This window comes from Gorilla gorilla, chromosome 15 (genome assembly GCF_029281585.2).
Source record: "Gorilla gorilla gorilla isolate KB3781 chromosome 15, NHGRI_mGorGor1-v2.1_pri, whole genome shotgun sequence".
NCBI classification, from domain to species: Eukaryota; Metazoa; Chordata; class Mammalia; order Primates; family Hominidae; genus Gorilla; species Gorilla gorilla.
In genome coordinates, this window is record NC_073239.2 from 116,545,129 (window position 1) to 116,557,775 (window position 12,647).

Here is a 12,647-nt window from a genome sequence, read left to right on the forward strand (position 1 = left end):
GGCCTCAGCCTCTAGGGTTTATCCTCTGGCAAAGGGAGGAAGGCCAAGGGGCACAGCGGTAGACAGGAGGGGCTCTGTGTTGCTTTGGACCAGGAAACGTGAGCCTGTTTGTGGGGAAGGAGCCAGAGGACAGACCCAAAAGGAACAAGAGAAAGGAGACAATGGTGGAACCAGAGGGAGGTCCCCCAGGAGGGGCTGGGCAAAGGCGAGGGGGAGAAGAGGGGAGCCTTCCCCTGCCAACCAGGACAGAAGGTGCTGAAAGAGGGAGAAACTAGCTTCTTAATTTTCTGGAGAAAGGGTGGCTGGGTGGGGGGAGCATCCCATTGTCCCACCAGCCGCTGAGGGATATTAAGCAGCAGGGAAACAGAGCCTTGGCACGGGCAGTGTGGCCGGAACCCGCCACAAAGGGCCACTCCCAGAGCGGGCTCATTAGGGAGCCGGGCCGGTGCCGTGCACGGTGACAGGCGGGCGCATTCAGGGCCCCACACAATCGGGCCCTTGTGGCGGGCGGGGGAGCACCGCACTCAAAGGAGCCTCTGATTCCTAGACAAGAACGGGCCTCCTTCTTGCCTTACAACCTGGGAGCCAACGGAAAGACAGATTTGGGAAGACAAAGAGATGCTTCCCCTGACAGTGGATGGTCTATTTTTGGAAATGGGTCGACTCTTCTCCATAGCTGCCGTTTCGGTGCCACCAGCCCTGCCTGCCTCTGTCCCCTTCAAAACAGCCTAGAAAGGCCTCTGCCTCACCTGTCCAGCCCTGCGAAAGCGGGGTGGCGGAGGCAGCCGCCTCCATGGGGATGCCTGGCAGCTGATTCGAGCTCCTGGGGCAGGGAGGTAGGGGTGCAAGCCAGGGTGCATCCAGGGCCCAAAATGGCATTCCACAGCCTCGCCAAAGCCATCTCTCCGGCATCTGTGCAGCACAGGTCAGCGAGGGGGCAACACAGGCAGGGCCGTTTACCCCTCACTGCTAACGTGAACTGACACCAGTCTCCCAACCCTGGCCAGCCAGGCTCTGTGGTGCCCAGTGTGGGCGCATCCTCGCCCCTAGCTGGCCTGCTGGCAGGGCCCGTGGCTGTTCTCCGGGATCCTGGCTCTGGCCACCCAGCAGAACCCCCAGAGCCTTCACAGCCTCCAATGACACCAGGACCAACTGCACCCATCTCTGGGGCTGGGCACGGGCACTGGTATTTTTTAAAGTTTTCTAAGTGATACCTAATATACAGCCACAGTTAGGAACCACTGGTGAAAGCCAAAAGGTATGTATTTTAGTAATTATTCAGGGGAAATGGGGAAGGTGGGGTTGTGTAAATCACCACCCTCTTGGGGAGGTTTGATTTTGCTGGGGGCGGGGGCGGGGGGCGGGGAGTAATTTATTTAACTCAGTGCCAAGTGTACAAATGAGAAAAGAAAGACATGTGGGCAAAGTGGGTCAACCACTATCTGGCACCTGGTCAGTCCTTCCGGGACTGTTCACTCCTCCCTCCAACACTGACTATGCATTGCAACAACATTCTGGACTGGGAGAGAGACAGGACAGCAAGCAGAGGAACCTCGAGTCCAGGAACACGCAGCCTTGTCCCCAGCAAACCTGCACCAGGAATCGAAGCTCAGCGTTCTCCTCTTGCGCTAAACCCATTACTGAGTCCTTTAAGCAGAGGCAATCAGATAGGGGAGGCAGGTACTTCCACTGGGGCCCTGCAGGAGGGGAGGCTGGCCTGGGCCAGGGTCTCAGCCTCAAACAGCGTTTAGACAGGTCACCATCTCTAGGCCCCACAGTGGGACCCATGTGGTCACAGGCAGCCTCACCATCCCCACACCTGCCCCAAGGCAACGACCAACCACGAGGCAGGTGATAAAACCCAGGCTGTAGGGCATAGGAAGAGAATTCCCAGGAATATAAAAGAGCTGGCTCATAGGACCACTGAGTGACCGATAGGAGGCAGGATGGGCAGGGGAGGCCATCCCTTCCTTGTGGCTCTGAGTCAAAGGGCCAGAAGAGATGAGGGTCCCTGGGACTCTCAGCTCAGCCCATCCAAGCTTCCCATTTTACAGATGGGAAAATGAGGGCCCAGGGAGAGGAACAGACTTACACATGGTTGGGTCTCAAGTGTGCTGAAGCCACTGGTTCTGTCTGGATTGTCCAATCCACAGAACAGTAGTAATCTTCCAAGACCCCCAGGCAGGGAGCATGTCAGCTGACAAGGCCACTGAGGCCCAGCAGATGATGTGTCTGCATATTTATCAGGTGGGGAGCAGGGGAAAGATGGGGACAGGCTGCAAAAAGTTTCCAGTTTCTAATAGGACTTCTAACAGGTAACTCTGGGTCCTCTTGGAAAGTCCATCAGAAAAGGTTAGAGCTGGAACTGCCCACATCCCAAAGGAAAGCCCAACCTAGGGACTTCAGGGACAGTGGAAGAGGCTTCAAAGACCCCACCTGCCCTGGCCCTGCTCACTGCCCCAGTGCTTGTCCTGGGTCCCCACTCATCCATCACCCCAGCTGAACCCAAGGTGCAGGCGAATGCCCACCGCATGACTTTGCTCGGCTCTTCTTTTTGTTTTGGTTTCGTTTGGTTTTGGTTTTGGTTTGTTTTGTTTTGAGATGAGTCTTGCTCTGTGGCCCAGGCTGCAGTGCAGTGGCGCGATGGCTCACTGCAACCTCTGCCTCCTGGGTTCAAGAGATTCTCCTGCCTCCGCCTACCAAGTAGCTGGCATTGCAGGCGCGTGCCACCACACCTGGTTAATTTTTGTATTTTTAGTAGAGATGCGGTTTCACTATGTTGGCTAGGCTGGTCTTGAACTCCTGACCTCAGGTGATCCGCCCAGCTCAGCTGTTCTTTCTGGGAAGCCTGGTCTCTCTTCTTACCTGCTCTCTTCTGCTTTTACTAACTCCATCTTCAAGGCCCATCTCAGTTCCCAATTCAGCCACCCCTCCTCTGAGCTCCCAGCACACCTGAAGAGGTTAAGAGCCCAACCTGGGCATTTCCTCGAGGGAAAGGGGCATGATGAATAATCACACCCACAGGGCAAGGGAACCGGGACATACCGGCTGGCACAGGCTCCGGGTTCAACTGGACGGGAGTCCCTGACCTGGCCCAGCCCCACCCTGCCCCTGCTGTAACTTGCCTCACCATCCTGGGCCTGTTCCTTAGATGAAATGGGGACCCCAATGGGGACCAGCAACTGTTGTGGGAGGCGAGTGAGAGAAAACCCAGTTACTGTCAGCACAGTGCCAGGCACACGTTTGTTCCATCCAAAAGACTTTCAGAACCTGCCACTCTGTGCCAAGGCTGGGAGTCAAGAGGACCAGAGTCCCAGGCTCATAAACTCCCAGACGAACAGACAGTAATGACAGAGGGCCCCAGGTGGGCAGGGAGGGCTCCAGCACCCATGTGGCTGGCCCTGGGGTGGGCCCCTGTCTTTCTCAAGTCTCTTAGTGCCTTAGGACTCTGTGAAGTTTGCTCAGGGGTTTCCAGCTCTCCCGGGCCTGGCATTTGCTCCACTCTCAGATACCATCAGTCGCAGACACAGTCTACTCAAGGGCTTTTCCAGGGGCAGAGAGGGGAAGACCTGCCAGCAAATGTCCACATGGGTTCTAAGACACGCCCCATATTACAACTGGGAAGGGAAAATGCCCAGCTTTGAATTGAGGAAATGGCAGAATGTCTCTGCCGTTGAGGAATCAGGAAGAAGGAAAGGGAATCAGACCCTCGCTTCCTCCCCAGGGCCATCCACTGTAGTTAAACATGCTCCATGCCTCTGTTTGAACAGTACACATAAGGCAAACCCAAGAACACTTACAGGCAGTCAATACAATCCTGATCTTTCTGCTCTGCTCGCCTCAAGAGCTGGAGGTCAGCGGTGACCTGCTGAAGAACAGGCACCCATCCCCGGGTGACCCGGCTCCAGGCCTGCCCAGAACCCTCTGCCTGTGGGGATAGGGGATGTATGAGTGTCCAATCCTGGGTGCTTGCCTAGGGGAGGGGGACCATTTCTGACATGTTATGATCAGAGAAGCATCAAGTCCCTTCAGCAGACAAGTTTGTTCCTCTATCCCCAAGCCTTTGGGGATGCCAATAGAGTCTCTTGTTGTTATGTAGCAGGGAGATGAGAATTCTGAACCCCAGAGCAGTCCCTGCCTAGATCCCAGACGCTAATCCCAACCACCCTAGATGTAGGGATGGGAGTAGCGGGGAGCAGCATCAGCGCTGGGGATGGAGGGCACAGCAGCCACCTGGGAGCGGCAGCATCTCCCACAGGCGCTGTCCTGCCTGAGCCCCACCCAAGAGCTCAGGATGCCTGCCCTAGAGGACAGAGATCATGAGAAGGCAGACAGCAGCTGAGAGCAGGACTTTGGAGCAGGCTCACCAGGTCTGGAACCTACAGAAGGCTCTCTCCTGTGGCCACTCTCCTGGCCAGGACCTCCTCCCAACGGAAGCCCTCAGCTTCCACCCCCTGCTCCCCCAGCCCAGCCCACACCACAGTGGTCACCAGAGTGATGCTCCAGAACCAACCACCCCCCAAGCCAGACTCCAAGAATCACTGCTCAGGAGGCACTCAGACCTCAGAGGCAGTAAATGCTCAGTGAAGTCCGCAGACACTTCCCTTCCTCCTGAAGAGCAAATTACCACCTGTGAGGTCAAGTCCCGCTTCCCACCTGGCTCTGGGTTCAACCAGATTGGGTTGAACACACACATTCAAAGCTGGGCATTTTCTCTTCCCAGTTGTAATGTGGGGCGTGTCTTAGAACCCACATCTCAACCAGATTCCCAGAGCTGTCTGGGGTGTCCACAAGCCCCATCCTCAGTGGATTCAGGAATGCCCCTTCTCAGTGTCCACGCAACCTCCCCTGACGCAGCGCTCCCCAGCCCTGGAGGCAACACAGGCCACCTGGGCCACTCTTGTTTGTGGGCACTGAAGTCTGAAAAGCTGGGACTTTGGGGTCTGCCCTGTGGGGCTGCCCACAGCACTAACCCCCCTAAGAGTTATCTCCCCACACACATCCTGGGTCCACCTTGCAGGCCCCGGATTCTCAATGCCATGCTCCAGACCCCACTTCCAGACCTTAGCCATTCTTATTCCTGCCTGGAATGCTGGCTCCCTCCATTCAACTAGATGAGGACTCAGCTGGCTCCGACCCTACACTGGGCACCAGCGTGTGTCAGGGGATCTCCCACTCCCACCCAGGGGAGGCAAATCCGCAGAGGCCAGGAAATAATGAAGGGACATGGAACCCATCCTTTAAGGCCCAGTTCTAGGATCGAGACATTATTAGCCTCAGGATATAGATGAAGAAACTGAGGCTTAGAGGTTCAGTAAGCTGCCATGGCCATAAAGCAGGTAGCAAAGCCAAGATTCACCCAGGGCTCTCTGACCCTGGAGGCAGAACACTAACCAGAGGGCTACAGTTGCCCCTCGGCATGCGGGGTGCCAAGTGCTGCAGCGGGAGATGGGGCCTTCGCACATCAGGGGCTGCTACCCTCCAGAGGCTACACATATCACTCACTACACACCCTCCTCCCTCAACCCAAAGGTTAGTAACATTTTCCCACTTGGCAGAAGAGAAAACAGAGGCCCATGGAGGCTCAGGAACTTGCTTAACAAACTTCCAATTCTCTGCGCAAATGAAGCCAACAAGCATGGATTGGAAAATCCCCACCGGTGGAAAACGGATTAGGAGCAACCGCTGATTTCCTTCTGTATCACGTGCTGGTCCTGGGAACTCAGAGGCCAGGCCTCAGCAAGAGGTCTGGTGGGGCGACTGCTGCGGTGGGAAGCCAGCCTCGTGCAGAGAAGTGAGGGAAGGAGAAACCAAGAGGTGGGGAGCCACAGCCATCGTAGGGAAGGTGGCCCGCCCTGCACCGCCTTCCCCCACTCCTCCATGCCAGGACACAGGGAGACAGGAATGAGGCCCCGGGCCTGGCATCCTGGGAGGAGGTGCCCTGTCTCTGTGGCAGAGGTCACCGCTCCCCTGGAACTCTCTGGGCAGCAGGCACAGGGCCGTGGGCTCAGAACTCTGACACAGGAGACCCAAGATGCATCCCAGGCCCCCCAGTCAGCCCCACAGGACCTAGAGCAAGTCACCGCACCACCACTCCAAGCCCTGGTTTCCCCATCTAAGATATGGAGATGCTGAGGTCTCCCTCCTGGGACCATTTGGAAGCTCTGAACAGAATGGAATTGGGACTGGGATGCTGTTTGTGGCAAACTGTGAAGCACTGGGCACAGTTTACCCACCCCTGGGTCACCTGCCTGGGAGCCTCTCAAGGCCAGCCCTCCTTTCTGAGGCCCAGCATCCCAAGGCCATTGATGGATCCCTTGGGACGGGCTGGGGAAGGAGGGGGAAAGGCTTATCTAACCCACCCCATTGTCTTCACTGACCTTTGCTCCTGAGCTTGGCTGGGTTTAGGAAAAGCAGCCTTATTAGCCGAGCTGCTGCACAGAAAAGACCTATTCAGAGTTAGCGTGCTCTGTCTTTTTCTAAAGGCCCAGACCACCCCGTTCCATCCTCCCTCTTAAACCAACAAAAACACAAGCAGGAGAACAAACCTGTCTCATTTTGAGAAGCTCAAAATTTTAATCCGAACTTTAAAAAGTAAATGGGGCTCATCCACAGGCTTGCTAGAATCCTAGTTCCTCCGGGTTGGCTAAAGGGGAGTGGACCGTGGAGGAGCAGGTTATCAGGGGAGGGAAGGAAATGCCTGGCAATGGGCAGGAGGGGGGCATAGTGCCTGTCGTGGGGCACAGGAGACAGGCGGAGGGGCAGCTGGAAAAAGAACTGAAAATTCTTTTGTTTGAAAATCCTATCAGTTCATGAAGGAGAACCTGACTTTCTGGTGTTGGGGTTTACCTGCCTCAGTGCGCCACACTGGACTAGAGCAACGCACACCCCAGTCCCAAGTCCAGTCAGCCCAGACCAGACCTCTACCAAAGGCAGCCAAGGCCAGGTGCAATGGCTCATGTCTGTAATCCCAACACTTTGGGAGGCCAAGGCAGGAGGACTGCTTGAACCCAGGTGTTCGAGACCAGCCTGGGCAACATAGTGAGATCCAGTCTCTACAAAAAATTCAAAAATTATCTGGGCATGGTAGCACACATCCCAGGAGGCCGAGGCAAGAGGATTAGTTGAGCCCAGGAGGTTGAGGTTGCAGCAAGCCATGATGGTGCCATTGCACTCTAGCCTGGGTGACCAGAGAGACCCTGTCTATAAATAAATAAATAAATAAATAAATAAATAAATAAATAAATAAATAAGCAGCCAAGGAGAAAAGCCTATTTGCATGTACACACACAATACACAGGCCCGCCAGGCCAGGCTCAGCCAGAGCTGCCTTGCATACAGATGGGCCACCTCCCACCTCAGCTACTAGAGTCTGCCCAGGGCACCCAGCAGGGCTGCAACTGCCACCAGCTCCCCAGAAAGGACAGCAGGGCCACTGTCCTCACTAGCTCATCAGCAAGTGCTGCCACACAAGAGGCTCAGAGGCAAACATTCAGGTGAGCTGTCTAAGCAGCAAGCACTTTCGAAGAGGAAACCGAGGTCGGTTGGGAGAGCCCCAAGGACCCTAACAACAGCAGAAACCTCCTGTGTGTAGATCCTGACCTCACTCAACCTTGTGCGGATAATGGGGCACTCTGGGTTCTGTCCATCTTACAGAAGAGGAGCACAGAGAGGCTTGGCCAGTTAATAACTTGCCCAGTATACATGGAGGAGCTGAGATTCAAACTCAAGTCACCCTGAGCCTCTGGGTAACGGGGTTATCAGCCATCTGCTCAATGGTCACTGATAAGGAAGTGACACTTCCCAGCATGGGAGAAAGAGGGCAAACCTGGGTCAGGAATCAAGAATAGGGAGTCACCAGTGTCCCCTGATTAACGGTAACAGCAAACATGACAACAGACCAAGGGCACAACAGATCAGACCCAAGGCCTGAACACAAGATGATCATGGCAGCAAACCCACCCAGGACAGGTACTTCCAATGTCAGCCACCTTCCCAGACAAGGCTAGGAACCCCTCTAAGCCTCCACTTGCTTGTCTGTCAAATGGGGATAATACTGCTTCCCCAGGGTTCCTGTGAGAAGAAGCAAAGACCAAACACATAAGGCACAAGCCTGGTGTCTGACCCCACTTTAGACACCACCCAGACAGAGACTCATTATCTCCCTCAGCTCAGGCCCAATCTTTGCTCAATGTAAAGCTACAAGTCCCAGAATAGAAAAGCCCTGTTTCACCAGGTGAGGTGGCTCATGGCTCTAATCACAGCTACCTGGGAGGCTGAGCTGGGAGGATCACTTAAGCCTGGGAGGTTGAGGCTGCAGTGAGCCATGAGTGTTCCATTGCACTCCAGCCTGGGTGACAGAGTGACACCCTGTCTCGAAAAAAGGGAAAAAAGAAAGAAAGAAAAGCTCAGTTTCTAAGAGAAGGGCCTTTCCTGGTTTCCAAGCCTTCCATTTACATTAGTGGGACCACAACCCAAGGCCACATGTGGCTTTAAGACACAAAACTAAATAATAATAATTCCATCTGTAACTGAAATTTGTAATAATAATGCTGAATTTTCATTTCACCCCAAAGCAAGGTTTGCTGCCACAACATTTGCAGCAGTCCTGTGCTAAGTGGGCTTGGGGGAGGATGGGTTCTGTGGGAAACCCTATACTTCAACCCCCCACTGACCCCCAGTGGGGTGGAAAACTCAGTGTAGCCTAGTCCTCCACTCCTGTATTATTCACTGTCGCAGCTGACATGCTGAGCCAGACTAGGGCCGCATCTCCTTGCCCAAAACATGACAGAGCCTTTCCTGCAAGTATGCTCTAAAACACTCCAGCCCTCCAGTGTCCTGCAGAGAGGCACTCTTGCCAAGTGTCATTGATGACGCAGCTGAAAACCAGAAACATTTCATTTTCCAGCCACGAGACTGCAGCAATCTGCTCCTTTGTACTGCACTTGGGGAAACCGAGGCCCAGATAACTGACCCTTCAAAAGCCCCCAGGACGGCAAAGTCAAAGGGGCTGAGGTGCTCTGAACAGCCCCAGCAAATTAAACCACCTAACCGCGCTACTCCCACTGCCCTGAAGCAGCCTGTGGTGGGAGGTGGGTGTGGATACAGTGTTACAAAGAGAAACCTGAGTTGTAGCCATAGATTGCTAATCAGTAACAAAATATCCCTCTAAACCCAGTCCTGCCTTCAACCCACAGGCTCAGGATGGTAAATAAAGGAAAAATATGCTGCACTGCCCCTGCCCCACCTCCATGGGTATGTCTCCCACCCCAGCCCCCACCCCAATACGTCTGCAGAGGCCACTTGGCCACCAAACTAAGGAGAAAACGTCCCTCCCCAGCTCAGGCTGAGGGGTTCTGGGGAGGGCAGTTATTGCAGGCTTAGACACACTTTCTCTGAATTAGGAAAGGCTTTAAAGGGAACCAGAAAGAGCTGTTCATTCTCCACCTTCAGGCAAAAAGTTCAGGCAGTTGCAACTACCAGCAGAACTGGAAGCCAAGCTACCAAAAAACGTGGAAGAACAGGGAGGCCCCGGATCCACCAGCGAGGAGGAGAAAGCTGGCAGGGAGCAGAAGGGCTGAGCAGGGGGCTGGGAGAGGGAGCAGGCTGCAGGCTCCCACAGCCCCAAGCTGGGGCCACCCTCTGCACTGGGCGCAGCAGTAACATGGGCGTAGAAGACAGAAGTTGAGAGAGGCCAAAGGTCCTCCCACCCACACCCTGGTCACGGATGACCACGGCACTTCCTGTAAGGCGATCAACAGTTTATAAATCCCTTCAGAAGGTTTACCTCCACCTCAAACCCACGAGGCAGAGGTCATCATCTCCATTTCACAGACAAAGAAACTGAGGCACAGAGAGGAGAAAAGCTAGAATCCGTTCCAAATACATCTCCCTCGGGAAAGTCTTAGAGTCTCTGAGAAAGGTCCCAGGACTAGAAGGGCGGAATTTATGGCAAACCAGAAAGGCTCTGAGCCCCAGGCCTCTCCCCAACTGCCTCTGGGTCTCAAGCGGCTGCCTGTGCACCTTCCCAATCCCCACACCCCACTGCAGAACTCCAGCCACCGCACACACGTGGACACTGCTTGGTTTGGAGGACACCTGTTGCTGCAAGAGGGGAAATTCACTTGCGCTCAAGGGGCCTTGTATCCTTTTCTGTTTAGAACTTCCCGCTACTAGGCAAGGATTTCCAAGCCTGGGATGAGGCGCCCACCGCCAGCCCAGCAGTGACAGACCCTAATTTTGGCAACTACACCCGCTAGAAACTTTTCTGGGACCGGACCGGCAGCAGGTTCTGAGCTGGACAAAAAGACGCTCCACCACTGAACCGGCCCACCACCGCCCAAAGCCCCACTTTGGGTGAGTGCGGGATCCCCTGGCCCAGGATCCATGACAGCTGGAGGAGTCTAGAGTGGCGGCCGCATGAGTGCGACCGCCAGGGACCACCTCCTCTCGCCGCAGCCTGGGAAAAGGGCTGCAGCCAGGGAGACCCGCGCTGCCCGGCCCGTGTAGTCCTTACCGTGCAGGCCGTTGGGGATGCTGCGGTGGTGCGGCGGCGCCGACAGGTCGTCCAGGGACCGACGTGTGGCTCCTGCCTTGCCGTCGGGGGCCTTGTGCGGCCCGGGGGGCAGCAGCGGGGGTGGGACGTGGTGGTGGTGGTCGGGGCTGCCGCCGCTGCCCGCGCTGGACGTACTGCTGCCGTCGCCCACGTCGCGGGCCCCCGCGCCGGGCGCGCCACCCGACAGCGGCCCGCTCAGGCTGGCCTGGCTGTCGATGGAGCTGCGGGAGCCGGCGCCGCCCCCGCCGCCGCCGCCACCGCTTGCGGCCCCCGTCGCCGCCAGTGCCGCGCGCTCCTCGTCCAGCAGCAGCACCAGCTCCTTGAGCTCCAGGTTCTCGCGCAGCAGGGCCTCCTGGCGCGCCTCGAGCTCGCGCAGCTTCTGCTGCGAGCGGGCCACCTCGTGCCACACGGCGCCGGCCGCGTGGCGCCCGAAGCGCTGCCACTCGCGCGCCAGCTTGCGCCCCTTCTGCCGGTCGTCGTCGAGGAAGCAGCAGAGCTCGCGCAGCTCCTGGTTGTCGTCCTGCAGCCGCTGGTTCACGTCCTTGAGGCCGCGGATCTCCAGCAGGTGCTGCTGCAGCCGCCGGTTCACGTCGCGCATCAGGCCGCCGTGCTCCAGCATGAGGCCCACCTTCTCGCCCTCGGCGCGCCGCAGCCGCCGCGCCAGCTCCTCCTTGCTCCAGCGCAGCAGCTCCTCGTCCGGCACCTGGCTCAGCTCCTCCGACGCCGCCGCCGCCGTCGCCGCGGGCTTAGCCATGGCGGGGCCGTCACCGCGGCATCGCCCTCGCCCTCGCCCGGCCGGCGCTTCCCCGCGCCGGGGCTCCGCTGGGCCGGTCCGCGCGCGGGCGGGGGGCGGCCGGGGGCGCGTGCGGCCCGCCCCGCGCCGCCTGGCGCGTCCTCTCGCCGCGCCCGCCGGGGCCGCCCGGGAACCCGCGCGCCTCGGGGTTGACGAGCGGAGGCGGCTGCTGCGTCGGCGGCCGCGGTGCCGGGCGCTCTCAGGGTTCTGGAGAAGCAGGCGGAGGCCCGCCCCCGGCCCAGCTCCCGGAGCCCCCGCCGCCCCGCCCACCCCGGGCGGAGAGTGGGCGGGGCTCCGAGGCCCGGCCCCGCCCCCGAGGGCGACTGGAGAGCAGAGGCGCGGCCCCCGCCGTCCCCCTGCGCGGTGCGCCCGCCCGTCCAGTGCCCTCTCAGAGGCGCGTTCCGGCCGCGGTCCCGCCCTCCCGGCCGTGCGATTGGGCCGCTCCGGGGGTGTGCGGGAGGGGCGGGGCGCGCGCGGGGGGAGCTGCGGCGGTGGTACGGTCCATCCGCGGGGTTTCCGATCCCCGCCCGCGGCCGGCTCCCGGCGGTTCAAGTTTCTGCGCCCGGAGGACGCGGCCTTGGCCAATCCCAGGGCTACAGGGCGCTTTTAAAATGCAGGTACGGCTGCGGGGAGGGGGACGGTGGGAAAGGTAGGGCCGGGCTTCCCTTAAAGGCGACGCGCGAAAATAGCAGTCGAGCCCCCTCCCCGGCCCGCGTCCCCCGTCCTCCTCCCTCTCCCCAGATAAACAAATACCCACGATCTGGGCGACGGCGCCCCTTCTCCTTCCCGGGGGCACCAGAGTTCAGGGCAGTCGGAGACACAGCGAACAATAGGACTGTGACATGGGGGTCGCTCTTCCCCGCAGCAGGGCGGCTCTTTGTCCCCTTCCCTGCCCCCAGGCTCCTCCGCCCCCGACCCCACCCGGGTCCCCTGCCGGAGCACGCGGCGGGGCTGCGTCTCCACTCCTAGCCCGGGGCTGAGCTAAACGCTGGAGTCCGCGCCCCGGCAGGGCCAGGGCCTTGCCAGCCGCGTCCCGCAGCGCGGTCAGTACTCTCTGCCCCGATGGGGCGAGAGCTCCGGGAACCTGCCCCCTGCCCGGAGCGGCGCTCGGAGCCCTGCTCCACCTCCGCCCACTCGACCGCTAAATCCCTGGGATTCGGGAGATAATCTGCAATTCGCGGGGTGGAAACCACTGGGAAGGGTGGGAAGGTCTCCCACTGGGGCCTGAACGCCGGGGTCCGGGGGCGCCGAGCCGGCCACAGAACTCCCCACCGGCGGCCTCGCGGGACCCCCGGGCTT

The 12,647-nt window shown here is 58.5% G+C and overlaps 1 protein-coding gene across 4 annotated transcripts in view; it reads right to left on the bottom strand.

Annotated features, from left to right (window-relative positions):
* Positions 1–11,624, bottom strand: part of CCDC85C (coiled-coil domain containing 85C) — a 92,179-nt gene extending 80,555 nt beyond the window's left edge. The window contains exon 1 of one of the 4 annotated variants that reach the window (XM_031001515.3): positions 10,517–11,624. In XM_031001515.3, coding sequence (XP_030857375.1) covers positions 10,517–11,309 — 793 coding nt within the window. In that variant the 5' untranslated portion in view covers positions 11,310–11,624. The remainder of the gene's footprint in view (positions 1–10,516) is intronic. The other 3 variants (XM_031001516.3, XM_031001512.3, XM_031001513.3) reach the window with 3 other exon arrangements.
* Positions 11,625–12,647: the final 1,023 nt, after the last annotated feature.